We start from the raw sequence: 19,060 nt of genomic DNA, 5'->3' as shown, positions 1-19,060 counted from the left end.
CACTCTCGAACTAAGCATATTGAAGTTCGTCATCATTTCATTCGAGATCACGTTGCCAAAGGGGACACTGATCTTAAGCATGTTCGCACCGATAAGCAATTAGCGGATATATTCACCAAACCGCTTGATGAGAAAGTCTTTTGCCGTTTGATAGGTGAATTGAACATCATTGATGCTTCAAACTTGGAGTAGGAACTCCATTTGGATACATGCAAGGCATGAGCCTTTGACTAATCCTTGATATTTCTTTCATGTTGCTATTTGAATGTCTTGGATATATTTGCACCCTTGCATGCTATCTAACCCTTGTAGGTACTTGGATGAATCTAAATCTATGAGATTGCAACCCACTCACATCTTGAGCAAATTTCTACATCACCGAGTCTCTACACAATGGTGGTTGAAGACAAGGAAGCACGAAACCCTTCAAACATATCCTTTGACAAATTCTATATTAAGTTTTATGACTGTCATTTTGGATACACAAGTGCTCTTCCTTGCAAGACTAACCCATGTAGGTAGATGAACTCAAATTCCAAGTGGAGCTCCCAACTCTTGATGAGCTACATCAACCTTGAGCAACCCAGACAAGTTCAACTACATGATCACGATCAACACCACCACCCAAGGTATGTTATTCCATCTTAGAGAAGCTTTACTCCAAGTCATGAGTTAAAGCAACTCAACAAGATGTGAATACGTCAAAATGCTTAAACAAAAAATGGTAACCCCATTTGAGCTTAAACGATGAGTATGACCTATGATCAAGGGATCTCACTTGACTCCTAAGTCAATACTCTAACATAGGTGACATTGTCGCCGACCAATTCTAGATGAAATTCTCTTGTGTTCTTTTCTACGCTCTTGCATTTGTCTCATGCATATTTGTTTCCCCTTTCAAAAAAAATATCACCTAGATTTCTTTTCTGTTTCTTTTTGTTCTACATTCCTGGCATCCAATTCTTTGCAAATCTTTCAGTTAATTAAATCCTTGTGAGATATTACTTGACTAGTGAGCTGAGGTGACAAGTGTTTTCTCTGTGATGAACTTGGTCACACCGGTCTGCTGTTTTCGGTCCAACCGTATTCTTTCGGTGCAACCGAAGCACACAACTCGGTGCACCGATTTCACTACAGGAAAGACAACTTACCACTTGTTCCTGCATTCTTTTTGATCCAGCTCCACTCAATGATTCTTGTCCTCTACCGGCATCACATTCGACTTGCAGCTTTGTTCTGTGAGTCAAGGACCAAACCCATTTGTAACAAAAATCCAGAAGGACCCTTGTTGGAAATTGATGTCAAAGGGGGAGAGAGAGATCACATCAAAGCTTAATCGTTTCTATAGGGGGAGAGAATACTCAGGGGGAGAGAGTTCTTCTACAAGAAGACAGAAGTATCACTTCAAAAGACCCCAGATGCTTGGTGTTCAAGAGGAGAGAAGTTACATGTCTTTAAGAGGGAAAAGACATGTTCATATTTGATTGTTTGCATTAGCTCTGTTTCTTTTCTTTGCTCTGATTTTCTGTTCCCTATCTTATCCCGATATTCCATGCTAGATTCAGGGGGAGCAAGACATCTAAGGGAAGGAAATCCTTGAATTCATTGCACATCTTTACCTTTGGGGACATGTCTATATCCAATGGGGTACTCAGTACTCACTCTCTACATGTCATCCCAGTCTGGGTACTCTTGTGGTTTCTTTTGTTTGCTCTGGCTAGTAGGTGTATCTGTGTTATCTAACCTTGTTTACGTAGGTCCATTCCTTCCTAAGCCAACTCAAGACCACAAGGTAAGTATATGCATCACAGTCATGTGTATGAGGATTTCTTGCTGATGTACATACTATTTGCAAGAAGGACTCATGAGCATGAAGGTACATTTCCTATATTCACATCATTTGCTCTGATGCATATAGTCAAGATACATGTAACACATTGCTTACTCTGTCATGCTTATGCATTCACATGCTCCTATATTCCATATTTGCATGATTGCATACATGTAGGGGGAGCCTATGCATGTTACATGTCTTTCCAAAGCTTTACTCATTATTCTCTATATCTTTATCTAAAGCTTTGATGTATGTTGTCATCAATTACCAAAAAGGGGGAGATTGAAAGCACAAGTGCTCCCTGGGTGATTTTGGTAATTAATGTCAACATATCTCTTGTTGGACTAATACTCTTACCTAGTATGTTTGAGATAAGTTCAACAATGGAGTGGCATGGACTAGAGGATGTGGAACCCCTTCGAGATGCTAAGGACAAAGGATTGGATCAAGCTCAAAGCACAAGACTCTACATTTTACTTTTAGTGATCCAAGATCACATTGAGTCCAATAGGAAAGCCAATACTATTAAGAGAGGATGAGGTGTTGCTTAATGGCTTGCTTGCTCAAAGTGCTTACTGATATGCTCCAAAGCCCTCAACCACTTTCTCACATCCACATATGTCCCAACCAAAAGTCAAACTCAGCCCCACTGAATCTTTCTATCCGGCGCCACCGAGTTCTCTTGACATAGCCACTGCCAGAAACCCTAATCAAGTCGGTCTCATCGATGGGATCTCGGTCTCACCGAGATGGGCTTGCAAACTCTCTGTTGCCTATTGCAATAATTTCGGTCCCACCAAGTTTGCCTGGCCAACTCTCTGTTTTGCTCATTACCCAAATCGGTCCCACCGAGTTTGTGTAATCAGTCAAACCGAGTTAAGGCTTTACCCTAACCCTAGCACATCGGTCCTACCGAGTTGATCATATCGGTCCCACTGAAATGCCTAACAGTCACATTATGAACTAAATCGGCCTGACCGAGTTTCACGATTTGGTCCCATCGAGTTTGGTAAATTGTGTGTAACAGTTAGATTTTGTGTGGAGGCTATATATACCCCTCCACCCACTCTTCATTCATGGAGAGAGCCATCAGAACATGCCTACACTTCCAACACACATTTTCTGAGAGAGAACCACCTACACTTGTGTTGAGGTCAAGATATTCCATTCCAACCACATAAATCTTGATCTCTAGCCTTCCCCAAGTTGCTTTCCACTCAAATCTTCTTTCCACCAAATCCAAATCCCGTGAGAGAGAGTTGAGTGTTGGGGAGACTATCATTTGAAGCACAAGAGCAAGGAGTTCATCATCAACACACCATTTGTTACCTCTTGGAGAGTGGTGTCTCCTAGATTGGCTAGGTGTCACTTGGGAGCCTCCGTCAAGATTATGGAGTTGAACCAAGGAGTTTGTAAGGGCAAGGAGATCGCCTACTTCGTGAAGATCTACCCGAGTGAGGCAAGTCCTTCGTGGGCGACGGCCATGGTGGGATAGACAAGGTTGCATCTTCATGGACCCTTCGTGGGTGGAGCCCTCCATGGACTCGCGCAACCGTTACCCCTCGTGGGTTGAAGTCTCCATCAATGTGGATGTACGATAGCACCACCTATCGGAACCACGGATAAAAAATCTCCGTGTCTCCAAATTGCATTTGCACACTCCAATCCCATCCCTTTACATTCTTGCAATTTGCATTCTTTACTTTCTGCTGCTCATATACTCTTGTCATGCTTGCTTGATATGTATTGTGGATGTTAAAACTTGTGCCAAAACTCCACTTCAACTTAAAGAGATTAAAAACTGCAACTTTTCTTACTTAGAGTCTATTCACCCCCCCTCTAGACACCTTTTCTCGATCCTTTCATAGTGCCAAATAAAGTTCTCCTTGCCAGAAATGTATTTGAGAATGTGACTGTCTATTTTCTCTTTTGGTTTCAAAGAAAAAAACAAAATCTACATGATTATTACTAACTAAATCTCCTAGGCACTGAATTTTACCAGTTTGACCCATACCACGAATATTCCAAAAAGCTCCTATCATTTAACTCTAAAAGGATCAGACAAGCCACAAGGCTTCTTCTTAGTGTTCAAAACAAGGCTTTCCAATAATGGCTCAGCAATGCCATCTGCACCATTAGTAGAAAGACAACTGCTAATAATCTGAGAATTAATACCATCCAGAATCTCTAGATCTAAGCTATCAGGGAGAACAATCTCCGGGTTATCATCAGCAAACTAGAGACATCTAGCTTTCTCACTATCAATCATATCCATGATAATAAAGGCTGAAATAAAGTGGACCTTCAAATTAGGTACCAATTATGTTTACCCTATATTTTCTCACCACTTGAAATAACAAAAAAGCAATGGAAAGGACTCCACCACCGGATATTCAAAACGGAGCTCAAGCTCATATGCTCTGCAAGAACTGCAAAAACCAAAAAATATAGCAAAGGAAAGTAAAGATAGAAAATCTGAATTTTTACACAACAAACATATTCATGTCTTCTAGAGTAATTGCGTGCAAAATCATGTAATGAAATGACACGTGCGGCGATCTTGGAAAATTTTAACAAAAATCGATGCTCTAAAAACCGCTCTACATGCCTTTCTACCTACCGCCTCCCCCAACGCAACGCAACGCAAATGCCTTCTTCCTCTCGGCTCACCGTCCCTTGAGCATCCTGGAAGTGCCCGGTGAGTGATTGGTTGCCACCTGGCCTAGTGATGACCCTGACAATTTGCTTAGCCTAGATTGTGGGACGTGGCTCCTCTGATGTGCCATTAGCCCACTAACATATGAACCCGGCCCCACACGTCAGTGGGCCAATGTCAGGGTGCAGTACGTCAAAGGATCTGGCTCCAGATTGTGACCCAGACACTTCCTTTGCACAACTAGAAGGAATCGCCTAGCGTCCAAGTGAAGCTGTCTCAATCAATGTCTTCCAACCTTGTTGACCATATGAGCATCTAATAATTCTAGTAAACTATTAAATACTTTCACATGCCACAACAAAACAACCCTACTCATGGGCATCCTCGTCAGACAGAAAATATAAAAATATATTAAGCTAAAGCCAGACACCATCTTTTCGCGGCATGGAGCGCAGAACACTAACCAAATAAACCCTTTATCAACATATTTTCCCAAAACCGAGAGGTGTCGGTGTAGCCTCTTCGGCATTGGTGAGCCGATGGCGGTGATTGCCGGCCGTCCCTGCGTCCCCATACGATTTTCTTGCTTGTTGAACCTCTTTTGTTCCATCACCCTCTTGGATTCAGTGTAAATTATCTGCATGCAAGTCATTTCAGTATATCAAACAATAAGTTTGGTATATTTTTCGAAGTAGGAAGTATTTACACGAGTACGGTAGTTTGGAGCCCGGATTTTTGAAAATAATAATAATAATAGTTTGAAGTTGTAGATACATGTATAATTTTCATTCATAAATATTTTTCGCTTATTTGCAACAACAAAAATGTAGATCTCCAAGTAGAAAATAGCACCCTTGTAAAACCCGTAATTATAAGCCCATGCGTGTAGCATTGCTCATTTTTTGTACACCCTATAAAATTTCATAATGAAAATTAATAGCTGGGTAATTTGATTGGAAGAAATTAGGGTGAAAGGCCCACACCACCTGAATTAGGGGGTGGGGTGGGGTGAAGAGTTTTCTTAAGAGGCGCGCGGGTAGGGGTGGTGGTGGTGGTGGTGAAGAGTTTAGCAATGAAGATCGTGTAAGCCTAGTGAGAGTCCATGAGTGTAGTATTATTGTACTATTAATTGTGTATTTTTGTGCAAGCTTATCTCATATGGTTAGGTCTTAGGGTGGAACACCAATCACGGTTCAAGTCCTAGACTTGGTATTTGTGATCGTATTTTTTTGATTTATTTTAGCCCTTTCTACGATGTGCGTCCAGTACGAGGAGACGTTCCCGTCGAGTACGAAATCGTCTATGACGACTTCGTGAATCTTAAGATGATGTGCCGGCTCAGTCCCTCAGATGTGCTCATAAAGATAGTGTGTGTGCGTGCATTCGTAGGAGTGAGTGTTTTAAATTTTGTATTTTTGTTCAATTACACAAATTTTTCATCACCGGATTGCAATTACGGACGATGGGAAGGGCGTATGTGCAAAACCCGTTTACCCCACTGTAGGAGAACTCCTCCCTGCTCGAGATCCAACTCCCCGCGACCCCAGCCGTCACCGGAGTAGCAACGAGATGCACGGCCAGCCTCGCCGGCCGAAGCAGCCGGAGGACGACGCGGCGGCGGCGGCGAAGGCCGCCAAGCTCCGGGAACTTCAGGTCCAGGTCCTCCACAACCACCACACCTGCACGTAAGCCTCCCCCTTCCCCCTCCCCCTCCCGCCCCTCGCTCTAGGGCCCTGCCCAGTCTCTGGCGAGATCGAACTCCGACGAGTCGCTTACCCCACCGCAGCGAGGGAGGATAAGGTCCTCTTGTCCGCTGCTGTTGATTTCGCCCTTCGTTTCCTCGTCATCAGCACGAGGGAGCGAATGTGGCAGAAAGATACAAGATCCAGATTTTAGCCGTCGTGCTTAGTACCACAATGATAAGCCAAGATTTTTGGGTGTCTGGGGTGTTTAGGTACACCGAGGAGGCGCTGGGGCTGAGCTTCAAGCTTCTCGAGATAAACCCGGAGGCCTACACGGCGTGGAACTACCGGAAGCTCGCGCTGCAGCACAACCTCAAGGAGCTTTCTGATCCAGAGGCCATCAAGTCTTCCGTCGATGCCGAGCTCAGAGTGGTATGTGCTGATCTATCGGTTTCAACATTATATCAGACTGTTCTATGCTCTTCAGTAGTGCATTTGCAAGAACTAAAGTCACAAATAGTGGAGAGCTTTTTGTTTTGTGCTCTAGTTGTAGTCAGTTGCTCGATGATCGTCAGTTGTGGGATTTGAAATTTTGCAGGTGGAGCTTGCTCTGAGGCAGAACCCAAAGTCCTATGGAGCGTGGTATCATCGCAAGTGGTTGTTGAATCAAAAGCTTGCCCCTGTGGATTTCAAGCGTGAATACGGCCTCTTGGATAAACTATTAAAGGTGGATGCAAGGAATTTCCACGGATGGAATTACCGCAGGTAAATTTATTCCTATTACAAATTAATGCTAAGATAGCGCTTGCCTGCTTGAACTGATTTCCGCCCTTCACAGGTTCCTTGCAAAATTTATGGGGGTGCCAGAAGAGAAAGAGCTTCAGTACACAATGGATAAGATCAGTGAGAATTTCAGTAATTACTCAGCATGGCATAATCGTAGGTATGTAATTGTTCTGATCTAGATGCACTTCCCACAATTCCATTTGGTGCCTGGATGAGAATTTATCAAGTTAAGCTACCTTATATCAATTTTTTTCCTGTAGTGAGATATGCACAACTGCATTGGCAACTGGACTGATATTGATCCATAGAAATTTCAGTGAATTTGATGTAAACTAGCAAAGGATAACCTGAGGACTTAGTTTCTTATGGTTCAGGCTGAATTGAAGATGCTTACTCTGTTTAACTAGTTTTGCACGTTTTGAGTAATGTGTAGATTGTATTATCTCAACGTTGGTTATTTCATATTGTAGCATTACCTCTCTTTACTAGTTTTGATGATTACTTTTTATGATATGTTGCATTGCGTGCTATAATATCTCACGTGGTGTATTGCAGTATACTTCTGTCCAAGCTGCTAATCCAACGAAGTGAAGGTTTTGAGTCAAAGCAGAAGATCTTCTCAGAGGAGTTTGAACTTGTGATTCAGGCACTTTTTACAGACCCTGGTGACCAAAGTGGATGGTTCTATCACCTCTGGCTTTTAGCTCAGACATCTACCCCTGATAACCCACAGCTGATTTCATCTTGGCCTTCTAATGGTGCAAAGCTCAGTTTATTTCCTACCAGGAAAAATGAGGACCAGAACATGGTGTCTTCCCCGAGCTCCATTTGTTGTTACTCTCTGAAGGAAGGGATTATACCCATTGTGCTTTATTTCAATGATCCTGTCAAAGGATTAAATCCATCAAATGTGAAGTTAAATTCTGATTTTGTGTTTGATAAGGATCTTCAGTGGAGGCCCCTCGTGATAACCGACTCCGGTTATTCTAATTGTTGGGCCACATATCTTGAAATTAGAAACAAAGATTGTAGCACTTCACAGCAATTTTCTGTTGAAGTAAGCATACCCTGCTCAGATGATATCATGTCAAGAAGTGGCTCTCACTGCAATTGCCCTGTACATTTTACATTTACCGTTGAACTGGGAAACAATAATGATGAAGCACATGATATCGATTTGTTTCATGACCCAATCTCCTGGAGTAGCTCAGAATCATTCCAGTCTCATGGGAAACCCAGTTGTGTCGCTTTTGATCAGCTAAATATCACCAGTGCCTTGGTTCAAGAGGAGTCAAGATGGAATTTGGATAGACTATCTGATGAAATCGACCTTTTCAGAGATTTACCTGATGAGAATAGGTTAGGCTCTACATTACCTTTTTCATCGGCTGATTAATGCATTTGACCTCCATTTTCACATCATACTCTCTTCCACAGTAAATTTGCCAAATTGACACTAGCACGGCTATTGCTTGCTTGCGCTGCAATAAAGTCCCGCGGAAGTTCTTTGATTGAAAGGAAGGGATATTGCGAAGAGGCGCTAGGGTTCTTTAGTGACTTGATTAATTTGGATCCTTCTCATAAAAGATATTATGAAGATGAGCGGAGCTTAGTACTAATGGATCAGGTAACATGGAAAATGTTTGAACACAGTTTGCTTAATAGAAGATCTAGACAATTTAGTATCGCTCAGCTTACTTGGTTCTTATGAAAAATAATGGAAGCTTCTAATATTTGTGGAATTGTGTACCCAAAAACATTCATTTCACCATTTTGACAATTTTAGATTCGTTGTTGTTTACAAGTTCTTTTATCCCACATGTAGTTAAGGCCTTTCTTTTTTCGCACTTATAATAATGAGGCTGTAATGTTAAATAAGTGCAAATTGCACCTTTAGTAACCTTATTGTGCTAAACCCAATTAATCAATGTATATTCTTATCATCTGCATAGTTCTTGAAAGCATTTAGTAATCCAGGTAAACTAATTCACACTTTGATCTGGTGATACTTTGAGCTTATCAAAATTTGAATTAACCGTGTGATATTTGCAACACCTTTTGGGACTATGGTCAATCAAGTTACAAAGATAATAGTGTCAATGGAAATGGTGGAGTTTGATTAGTTCACATTTTGCAGTAAAAGATGGTCTGTTCATGTTATCATATCCTTTAATAAATCTTATTTTGTAGCTATCTTACATGTCCTTTTGTTGCAGCTAACATGCGACATGGAGACTTTCATGAAGTACTGTTCAGTCCAAGTTAAATCAGAGTCAGCTCCATTGAACCATGTGCAACTTTGTAGATTGTCTCTAACACGCATTGGGTTTACTGAACGCGTGTTGTGGATTCAAATGCTGGACCTAAGCCATAACAGCCTCAGATCAGTTGAAGGTCAGATTTTCAAATCTTGTAACTCTTGTCTGTACTTTAGAGTTATTTTGATATTTATCAGTATAATGGGACAGTGTATGGTACCTGGAAAGGAACTGCGATTTACAGTTGCATTAAACTAATAGCTACCGCCAACGATAAATTGCTCTGAGTTAGAAGCTGGCATATGATGGCTAAGCTTCACGGTGCAATGTCTACATGAAACTAAAATGTTCACCTTTTCAGGTTTGGAGGCTCTGCAGCAGCTTGTGTGCCTGAACATCAGCAACAACCAGATCAGCAGTTTCACGTCACTCGAACCCCTGACGAAGATAGTTTCTTTGAAAGCGTTGGATTTGTCTTTCAACAAGATTGGAGCTCACTTGATCGACACGACACGTTACATGTGCTCATCTCCATTTTCGCACAAAGTCGAACGGTGTGAAGCCTTCGAGGAGTGCCGAAAGAAAAACGTCAATGTGGAGGAGTTCTGGGACGCCATACTCTTCTTCAAATCCATGGACCTGGTGCAGCTTGACTTCAAGGGAAATGCGGTCGCGGACAAGGATAGCTTTGCAGCTGTCGTGTCGACCCTCAGCCCTTCTCTGAAGTGGCTCAACGGCACATGTATCCATTAGCTGTTCATCGGAGAGTGGAACTTGTGATAGAATGGGGAAACTGGACACTGTACACTGCTATTTTACCTAGCTGCTAATGTCTGATTCATGTATTATTAGTTATAAGCAGCTATGAGAGACTAATACAATTATACTACAAGTATTCCTTATCTGTTGTTTTCCAATTGTTCCTTTTCAAGACACAATTTTAACCAGTGTGATTACTGTTAGAATCGTACCCACCATGGGCATTTTGGCAGTTACCACGAACCTTCACAGCAGAAAGACTGAAAAAATCAACTAAAAATACTCTTACATAAACTTTCAAAACAATCCAGGCACAGATTCATCTAAGCTTACACAGCTTGAGAAACCAGAAAAAAAAATCAGAAGCATCCTTCACTTGCTCACTTTATGAAAGCTATGGTATGAGCTTCTATGGCATCAGTTACTAAATTTATGTACAAAATCTTGTTGATTGAAGAACTCACAGCCAGTGACACTGATTAATGAAAGAATATTTTCCCATGGAACAGAAATACGAATACCAGATTCTAGCTGAAATAACAATAAGTATGCAGGGCAAACTCCAATATGGCACAACTGACTACAAAGAAAAGTCACAACAAGGTCTCCAGGCACAGATTCATCCAAGTTACACAGCTTGAGAAACCAGAGGAAAGAAAATTCAGAAGCATCCTTCACTTGCACAGGGACAGCAGTGCCATCTGCTCTTCGATGAAGCAGTCGACATGGCAGGACGAGCGGCAGGACGCCGGGATGAGGATGAGCCCGAGGCACCGCTCCTCCTTGGGCGCCGACGGGGATGAGCGGCGCGCGCTGCGGTACTCCACCGCGTCCTGCAGGATTATGTTCCCCTGCTTGTCGACGCAGTGGAACAGCCCCAGGAAGTAGCGGCCGTCGTTCACCCCGACCAGCATCCTCCGAAACAGCAGCTTCCGCAGCGTCGCGACGTGCTGCGAGCCGCCGCCGGCGGCGTCCATGGGCGCGGCCGAGCTGCTGAGGTGAGGGTCTCCTGCGGTGGACGGGATCACTTGGCCGTCAGAAGCAGATGGTCCTTCCATTGCCCCCCTCCCTGTGCTCTGTGCTGGACTGGGGAGCGGGTACCTGCACGTACGGGTGGTCATCAGATGGAGCCCCTGAAATCCGGTCGGCGAAGCGCCGCTGCGCCGCTGCCACCGGGGTTTGGCGAGGGGGAAAAGAGGGCGGATTGACGGGCGAACGGGGAACGATGTGACGCGGAACCTTGGATTGGGGAGTGCGAGGGACTCACCCGAGCAGCGGGGCGAAGGGCGAGGAAGGTGGCGACGCGCCCCGGCCGGCCGCCGGAGTCGAGGGGAGGGAGAGGAAGCGCGGCGGCCTCGACGGCTCCGGTTGTGATGGGGATCGGAGATGGGGACGGGAGAGTGGGGCGATATGGACGGACGCCATGGGCCTTGTGGCTGGGCTGTTGAATCACAAGGCCCAGTTGCCTATTCTGATTTTCCTTTTGTCTTCATTCTTCTCCCCGCCAGACTTCTAATCAAGATGAAAAATACATAAGTCAAAAAAAGAAGAAGATGAAAACACACGTAAGTAAAAAAAAAAGAAGAAGATAAAAACACATACAAATTCAATAAAAGAAGAAGATGGAAACACATAAGCTCAAAAAAAAGAGATGGAAACACATCTTACAAAATATATTGATGAAGAAATACATCTTAAAAAATAAGTAAAACTACTCGCCTAAAGATAATTACATGCGCCTGTTATAGGCAAATTGCACTATTCTCTTAATTTGTTTTCATCCAAGTAGCACACACATGGTGCATTTATTCATTAGATCATAAGTACAAACTGACAGTGCATCAGTGCATGTACATCAAGAGACTAAATAAAGGGCAACATGGACTACGATACAGAGTCAAATACATCTTTGCTTTGTTTATTGAATATACTAACTACGACAACACATGGACATTTTGGCATGCACCTTTATTTGTAAGACTCCATCTCCGGTTGTATTTCTAGCCAATCTTGCCAATTGATTTAGCGTGTAGCCATCTTACGGGCAAATCCTCTTCCAATTAACAACGACAAACACATATACTTTATCGTATACCTTGTCGAAGAGCCGGAAATAGGCAATCCTCCATGCTCTCTTGAATAACATGGCACAGAACACCACCCAAAGACCGATGACAAATCCTATTCCGAGCCCAAAGTAGAAGGACATTGGATCGGAATATGTACTATGTGTCGTTTGAACATCATGCCTTGCTGCATTGTTTCCTGAGCAATTCTTAGGGAGTGGAGGTCCGCAAAGACCATTGTTGCCATCGTACATAGATGGATGTTGTAGATAGAGGGTGTCAAGTTGGCCTCCTGATGGTATTTGCCCCGCAAGATTGTTGTAAGACAAGTCCAAGCTGCTTAAATATGTCAGATTTAACAAGCTTGGTGGTATTTCTCCAGAAAGCTTGTTCCTTGAGAGGTCCAGTGATTGTAACGACTTCATGACCCCAATCTTGTTTGAAATTTTCCCAATCAGGTGATTCTGTGACAAATTCAAACCTACAATTGCATCAAGAGATGATATATCTTCTGGAATCCCACCAGTTAAAAAATTTGATGACAAGTCCATGATCACCACTCTAAGTATTGCATCATCTTGATAATTAAGTTCTTGACTCTTTGTGAACACATGCATATAAATATCATATCTAGGGTCGGTTAAAGAACTCGGACTACCCTCACTTGGCATACCAGTTAAACTTGATAAGTTCCACGGTATGACACCTGATATGCTGTTGCCTGCTAGATTCAGTTGAATAAGGCTACTAAGATTTGTAATGGTTGAAGGAATACTATGAGAGAACGTGTTATAGCTCAGTTGTAGTATCTCTAGGCTCACTAATTCTCCAATCCACATAGGCACTCTTCCAGAGAACTCATTTTGTGACAAGTCAAGGACTTCGAGATTTGTGTTTTTCCGCAAAAATGCTGGGAACATTCCAGATAGCCTATTGTTACTTAAAAGTAACATCATCAGGCTGCTTGTCTCGAAACATCGAGGAAATTCCCCTTCAAAAAGGTTGTTGCTTAGCACTAAGATCTGCAGGTAATGCATTTGGCACAAAGACTCTGGAATTTGACCGGTGAGACTATTGGAAGATAGTCTTAGAAACCATATATCTAAAGCTGCAAAATTTTCCGGGAAAGGTCCCGATAAAGAGTTCATGGAGATGTCCAATATGCTCAGCGACATTGGCAATTGGGGTATTCCACCACTTAGCTGGTTTGAATCCAAATATAGGTAGCTCAATGATGTCATAACATCCATGTTTGTTGGCAATCTACCATAGATTTCATTGGCCGAAAGGTACAATTTGATAACATTTGCAAATGTAGTAGAAAACCATTTTGGAAGTTTGTCCTTTATACTTGCACTCGTAAGATCCAAAAAAGAGAGACCCACCTGCCCTTCTAGCCAAGCAGGAAACAAATTCATTTGACAATATGCAAAACCAGCTGTAACGAGACTAAATGGTGCCCGCCATTCGGGCTCCGCCACAATCTTCAAGGAATTATAGGATAAGTCTATGTGTTCTAAACTGCTCAGATTTGCAAAGTGTTCTTGTGTAATCACACCTCCCAGTCTGTTACTGCTTAGGTCCAAGCTAGTTAAATTTCTGAACCTTCCAATCTCAGGAGGCACATGCCCAGTTATATGGTTGTTGGAGAGGTCGAGGATGACAATGTTGATGAATTCCTCTATGAAGTTTGGTAGGACTCCAGTGATATTATTGTTCTCCAGATGTAATTCTTTCAACTTGTTAGGCGAACACTGAGGTAACCTTTGGAATGTGTCTCTAATGTTTTCATCCAACAGGCTATTGCTGAGATCTAGGACTTCAAGATTGCACAAATTTCTCATGCTTGCTGTCATGGAGCCCAACCTATCAGTTGAAAAGGCAAGGGCTTGAAGGGATTTCAAATCTCCTAGAGAATTTGGAAACTGGCCATACATATTGGTAGACCGAAGGTTGAGGTATCTAATGCTTGTTATATTCCAAAACCAGCAAGATGCAAGTGGTTGGTCAAAGTCGTTGCCAGAGAGATCAAGCTCTACAAGATTGGTGAGGTTGGAGTGCAAGAGCGAGTGTTTTGCGCTTTCAAGTGAGCATTGGGATAGACAAAGGACTCTCAAAGAAGGAATCATGTTGGCAACACGAGGCCAATCGGCCACCATGCTAAGGTTTACCATTTGCATGTTGAGGTACCTTAACAAAGGCATGCGGGTTAACCATGAGATATCTTTGGAGTGCATTGGTGGTCCACCCGATGAGACATAAACCATGTTAGCTTGGGAGAGGTCAAGGAATTGCAACTTTGAGAGGTTACCAAGATGAGGCGGCAAATCACTGAAAAATGGTACGCAAGAGAGGTTAAGATATCTTAGGTTCTTGAAAGAGCCCAAGAACTCCGGGACACAACCAGTGGGCCCCTGGAGTGCTTGCACGCTGAGATCAAGGTGTTCCAAATGCTGCAAGGCGAGCAAAGAAGGACTTATCTCACCGACCAAAGCTGTTAGTTGATCATCGATGAGAAGCGTGTTATTTTCGTGCAAGTTGCGAAGATGAAGCTCGAGGACATGCCCGGTGCGGTCATCGCACTGGACTCCCCTCCAGCGGCAGCAGTCCTTCAGCCCATGTCGCTGCCACGAGGCGAGTTGGCCCAACGGGTCTTTGGTGATGCCTCGCTTGAACGCTAGCAAGGCCTCCCTTTCATGTGGCAGACACATCGTGCCGGTGCCGGTGCCGTTGGCATGGCTGGCTGGCTGGCGTGGCACATGCACCAAGCCATTGGAGGTGAAGGGAATGGTGGAGGCTGCTACTGCAAGGAGGAGCAAGAGCTTGGTTCTGGCTGTGGGACACATGGTGTGTATACGGTTTGGGTCACGGACTCACGGTTGCTCCGGTGGTGTGCTCACCGTGCGCCTGGTATATAATTTATACTACAAAAATGGCAGTTCTTTTTAACTAAACAATTTTAGTGAAGACAACGGCTACCACGCAAAAAAAAAGGTCAGGACAACTGAGAGCAATATTACTAGTACGTACAAAGCTAGAATTTTTTAGCTACCCAGGGAGTCAAGCTTGTTAAATGATAGGCTTGCTAGTTAGACGTGACACATATGTCACGATGTTATGTGCGTGTAATGTGTGCGTGTGTATCTTGTAATCTTGTAAACCAAGGCAGGTTGTTGGTAGATCTGATCCTATCTCTTGTATAGCTTGGAGGATGGGTCAAGACTCCAACAACCTGCCGCGCATGTACTCCTTGTTCTATATAAACACGCACGCGTCCCTGCAACGATGCATACGCTTACCGCAAACCAATTCCTCTTACAAAGCTAGCCCATGTAAAATGTTAGTCCGTCACCGGTTTGAGTGGCTTCGATGCAAGCCATAAGCTTGACACCAACATCCGTCACATTTCTCTTGTACCACCACATCTATTACTAAACTAACAATGACGGATCATCACCTCATCCGATCTCGATGCGACTCCATCGTTGATATATATTTTAATGGACTTTTAAGATGGCTCACGGAAGGCGAAATCATTCTCGTTGAACGAATCAGGGCAATACCCTGGACATGCTATCGAACTCTAGATATGGCACCCTCACACGACTAAAACGCCAAAGAAGGAAACCATACCTGTCATCCACGAACCAAGAACCTATCAGACGACCCACCATCTTTCAGATGCCGCCGATGCAGACAATTTGCACCCGCTCCTGGACTACCTCTCAAGCTCCGCGCCAGCGCTGGAGCAAACGCCCTCGCAACGGCCGAGCCCGAGGACACACGTCCACCACGAGGATGCCGCCGCCACATCATTCTTATTTGAACAGACTAGTTTTCAAATCCATCCCCAACCATAGGACCAATCGCCTCGTCGAGATAGGATCTGAAGAATCTTTATTTAGCACCACCATCGCCACCGGCGAATCCAAGACGATGAACAACCCAAAACCTTAACTACTAAAGCCTAAAACGATCTACCTCGTGTGGATCCGACGACCCCCCCCCCACCCCCCTTAGCACTAGCGACTGAGATCGTCGGCCCTCCTCGCGGCGGCAAGCGAGATCGCTTTCTTTCTTTCCCTCGAAGAAAGAAACGATACGGGCGGCAGGCGTGCTTGGTAAAGTCACGACAACTGAGACAGCAATACCACTGGTATGTACTCTCTCTGTAAACTAATATAAGAGCGTTTAGATCACTAAAGTAGTTATCTAAACACTCTTATATTAGTTTACGGAGGAAGTACAAATCTAGATTTTTTTGGCTACTCAAGGAGTCAAGCTAGCCCATGTAAAACGTTAGTCCGTCACCGGTTTGATTGGCTACGATGCAAGCCGTAAGCAGTCTGGTAGCTCGGAATAGCCCCCAAAAAGGACAAATGAGACCTGCATACTTAAGAAGTCAAGCTAGTCCATGTCAAACGTTAGTCCGTCATCGGTTTAAGTGGCTCCAATGCAAGCCGTAAGCAGTAGGGCCTTACGTGGCCTGCTTACCTTGTCGTCGTGTGACGAGGTCGGAAGACTCAGACTAGCCAAGAGATAAAAAAAAAACTGCTGCTCAAGCCAGTCCGTCACCAGTTTAAGTGGCTTCAATGCAAGCCGTAAGCAGTCCGGCCTTAGACTAGCCACAATGGGTAGTAACATAGAGTAGTAACATGACTCTATGTTACTACCTCTACAATGGGGAGTAACATATGTGTAGTAACATGCAACACTTCATTTATTAGGCTATAGACTCATCTTGCCTTGATATGTGTGATGTTACTCATACTAGTAGTAACTAGTTATGTTATCATATACCTCTCTTTCTTCATTTATTGCTTGTCACATCATTTATTTTATCTAGATATATGTGATGTTACTACCTATGTTACTCCCATTATGGGTAGTCTTAAAGCATCTTCAGCCGTTCGCCCTCCCAGAGCGTCAAAAAAGAGCCTGGGAGCGAGCGGCGCTAGATTGATGCGTGGGGCGACTTAGCTCCCAGTCGTCTGCTCACAAGTCGCCCTGGGTTTGGCAACATTCCATAAATATATGCAAACTCAGCGATTTTTTGCACGAACTCGGCGAAACTTCATTAAAATTTGTACAAAAAATATGAACACATGCAAACCACGCCTGAACTACGCCAAACTACGCCTAGCCGCCACCGCCGTCGCCATCGTCTACATGCCGAGAAGCCTGTAGAAGCGGGTGTAGTTGTCGCCGTCGCCATCATCGTCGTCGTCGTCATCGTCGCGCGGCTGGCTTGGGCCAGCGCCGTCCCTGCTGCAGCCCTGGCCCGGGTCGCCGAGGCGCGGTGGCGCGCTGGACGGCCCGGCCTCGTCCTCCTCGTCGCTGTCGAGGACGACGACGCCGCCCTCCTCGCGACCGCGACGCCGGGCCTGGAGCTCCGCATACGCCCGACGCTGGCGGCGTACCTGCTCCCAGACGTAGTCCTCCTTCGCCCACTTGAGGGCGGACTCGTCGTCGGGGGCCGCCATCTCGACGTGCTCCGGCTTCACCGGGAGCCCCCGGCTCCGGCTTCGGCCGGACCAGGCGGAAAGAACCGCGCGGGGAGGGCGGGGGCACCCTCGTTGATGACGAGGGCGCCGCTGCGGGTGCGGCGCCCGAGCGGCGTCTCCTCCGACTCGGGTTTGACGGGGCGGAGTGTGGCGGGCGAGCTGGAGCCCAACGACGAGGACGACCCTGGCTCCATCCGCCGCGGCGTCTAGGAGCTACCATGGCGGCGAGAGAAGGACGGCCGCGGCGGGTACTTGAGGCGCGGCACGTTGCCGGTCTCGACGTGGTCGAGGACGGCCTCGAGGGTGCGGCCTGGCACGCCCCACCACTCGCGCCGCCCGTCGGCGTTGAGGTGGCCCCGCGGGATGACGCCGTTGGTGGAGGCGATCTGCTCCTCGCAGCGGCACTGGAAGTACATGGTCCAGAGGCTGTGGTTGTCGGCGGCGTAGCACGGCTCGTTCCGCTGTTCCTCAGTCAGGGACGAGCGGATGCGGGCGATCTTGGCCCGCCGCGCCGCCCCTTCGGGCACCGGTGGCACCGGGACGCCGCCGGCGCTCAGCCTCCACGTCCCCGGCACCCGCATGTCCGGGGCGTCGGGTACTCCGCCTCGTACAGCAGCAGCGCCTCCGGCTCTTGGAGGTGGCGGCGGCCGAAGCCGTTCGCCACCGCGCCGTCGCCTGGGTACCTCTCGGCCATCTTTCTCGTCGGCGGGAAGAAGGGAGAGCGCTGCTTTCTGCGCCAGAGAGGGGGGAAAATGAGAGTTGTGGCGTCCACCGGCGGGGAGGTCTCCTTTTATAGACGTAGCTGGGCGGCGACGGGCTGCATGCCGGGCGACGCGTAGCTGGACGCGCGTCGTGGCGCGTTCACTGCGCTGCCCGTGAGGCATCAATGGAGGCTGACCGGCGCGGCAGCCTTCGCATTGATTCCCGCGGGAACCGAGGCGATGAGGGCGACGAAGCGGCGTGTCGTTTACTCGGCAGGTCCATCCGCTTTCGCGTCAAAACGGCTCGCCCCGGCGCCTCCGGGCGTCCCCCAGCGCGCCGGGTTCGGCCTGGGTCCGTCGGCGCCAGTTTCGGCCCAAACCGGCGAAAAACGGGCTCCTGGGAGCGCGATTGGGCCGATTTTTGGCGCCGGCGCTGAAAAACGCCTGGGAAGGGCCTGTTGGGGGCGCGGCTGGAGATGCTCATAGTGCCTTACGTGGCCTGCATATGGTTTAGAGGAGGTCGGAGGTTCGGATCAGCAAAAAGAAAAAAAACAAGATTTCGCTACAAATCAAACGTCAGATTTTTAGCCATAGTAAATCAAACACTTTTTTGGCAAATTTAATTGTTGCAATTTAGCCATGGTTAAAAATCTGGTATCAATTGTCCTGAAAAGAAAAAAAAACTGATGTCAATTTCTAACATTACCAAGAAAAAAAAAGATAAAATCTTCATATGTTCACATTTTTTTAGACAACTCTAGAGATCCATTATATACATGCCAAGCAAAAAGAGAAATAGCTTAGAAAATACCAC

At 45.7% G+C, this 19,060-nt stretch overlaps 3 protein-coding genes across 3 annotated transcripts; 1 reads left to right on the top strand and 2 right to left on the bottom strand.

The window, feature by feature from the left end:
* The first annotated feature begins 5,949 nt into the window (after nucleotides 1-5,949).
* Nucleotides 5,950-10,118, top strand: LOC123156411 (geranylgeranyl transferase type-2 subunit alpha 1). The gene is made up of 8 exons (XM_044574542.1): nucleotides 5,950-6,175; nucleotides 6,445-6,604; nucleotides 6,771-6,937; nucleotides 7,011-7,115; nucleotides 7,514-8,317; nucleotides 8,396-8,585; nucleotides 9,175-9,352; nucleotides 9,578-10,118. The coding sequence occupies exons 1-8, from the start codon at nucleotides 6,060-6,062 to the stop codon at nucleotides 9,967-9,969; spliced, it is 2,112 nt and encodes a 703-aa protein (XP_044430477.1). The 5' UTR covers nucleotides 5,950-6,059; the 3' UTR covers nucleotides 9,970-10,118.
* A 336-nt stretch (nucleotides 10,119-10,454) lies between these two features.
* LOC123156412 (uncharacterized) lies at nucleotides 10,455-11,406 on the bottom strand. The gene is made up of 2 exons (XM_044574543.1): nucleotides 11,243-11,406; nucleotides 10,455-11,076 (listed from the first exon to the last, which is right to left on the bottom strand). Exons 1-2 carry the CDS (start codon nucleotides 11,398-11,400, stop codon nucleotides 10,650-10,652), a joined length of 585 nt encoding a protein of 194 aa, XP_044430478.1. The 5' UTR covers nucleotides 11,401-11,406; the 3' UTR covers nucleotides 10,455-10,649.
* Nucleotides 11,407-11,969: 563 nt separating this feature from the next.
* On the bottom strand, nucleotides 11,970-17,524 carry LOC123158306 (receptor-like protein EIX2). Its single transcript, XM_044576351.1, has 2 exons — nucleotides 17,296-17,524; nucleotides 11,970-14,874 (listed from the first exon to the last, which is right to left on the bottom strand). The coding sequence occupies exons 1-2, from the start codon at nucleotides 17,522-17,524 to the stop codon at nucleotides 12,014-12,016; spliced, it is 3,090 nt and encodes a 1,029-aa protein (XP_044432286.1). The 3' UTR covers nucleotides 11,970-12,013.
* Between the last annotated feature and the right edge of the window lie 1,536 nt (nucleotides 17,525-19,060).

Source organism: Triticum aestivum, chromosome 7B, assembly GCF_018294505.1.
Source record: "Triticum aestivum cultivar Chinese Spring chromosome 7B, IWGSC CS RefSeq v2.1, whole genome shotgun sequence".
Classification (NCBI taxonomy): Eukaryota; Viridiplantae; Streptophyta; class Magnoliopsida; order Poales; family Poaceae; genus Triticum; species Triticum aestivum.
Note: the sequence above shows the minus strand (reverse complement) of the source record. Positions and strands in the feature narration are given on the sequence as shown.

What these genes read in the sequence shown, in the direction of transcription:
- LOC123156412 (XM_044574543.1), bottom strand. Translation starts at nt 11,400, where the DNA reads ATGGCGTCCGTCCATATCGCCCCACTCTCCCGTCCCCATCTCCGATCC. An exon ending in CCCTTCGCCCCGCTGCTCGG is followed by an intron (nt 11,077 to 11,242) that starts GTGAGTCCCTCG and finishes CCGTACGTGCAG; the next exon opens with GTACCCGCTCCCCAGTCCAG.
- LOC123156411 (XM_044574542.1), top strand. Translation starts at nt 6,060, where the DNA reads ATGCACGGCCAGCCTCGCCGGCCGAAGCAGCCGGAGGACGACGCGGCG. An exon ending in CACGGATGGAATTACCGCAG is followed by an intron (nt 6,938 to 7,010) that starts GTAAATTTATTC and finishes CGCCCTTCACAG; the next exon opens with GTTCCTTGCAAAATTTATGG. An exon ending in TCAGCATGGCATAATCGTAG is followed by an intron (nt 7,116 to 7,513) that starts GTATGTAATTGT and finishes GGTGTATTGCAG; the next exon opens with TATACTTCTGTCCAAGCTGC.
- LOC123158306 (XM_044576351.1), bottom strand. Translation starts at nt 17,524, where the DNA reads ATGGCGGCCCCCGACGACGAGTCCGCCCTCAAGTGGGCGAAGGAGGAC. An exon ending in CTGCAGCAGGGACGGCGCTG is followed by an intron (nt 14,875 to 17,295) that starts GCCCAAGCCAGC and finishes TGTGTCCCACAG; the next exon opens with CCAGAACCAAGCTCTTGCTC.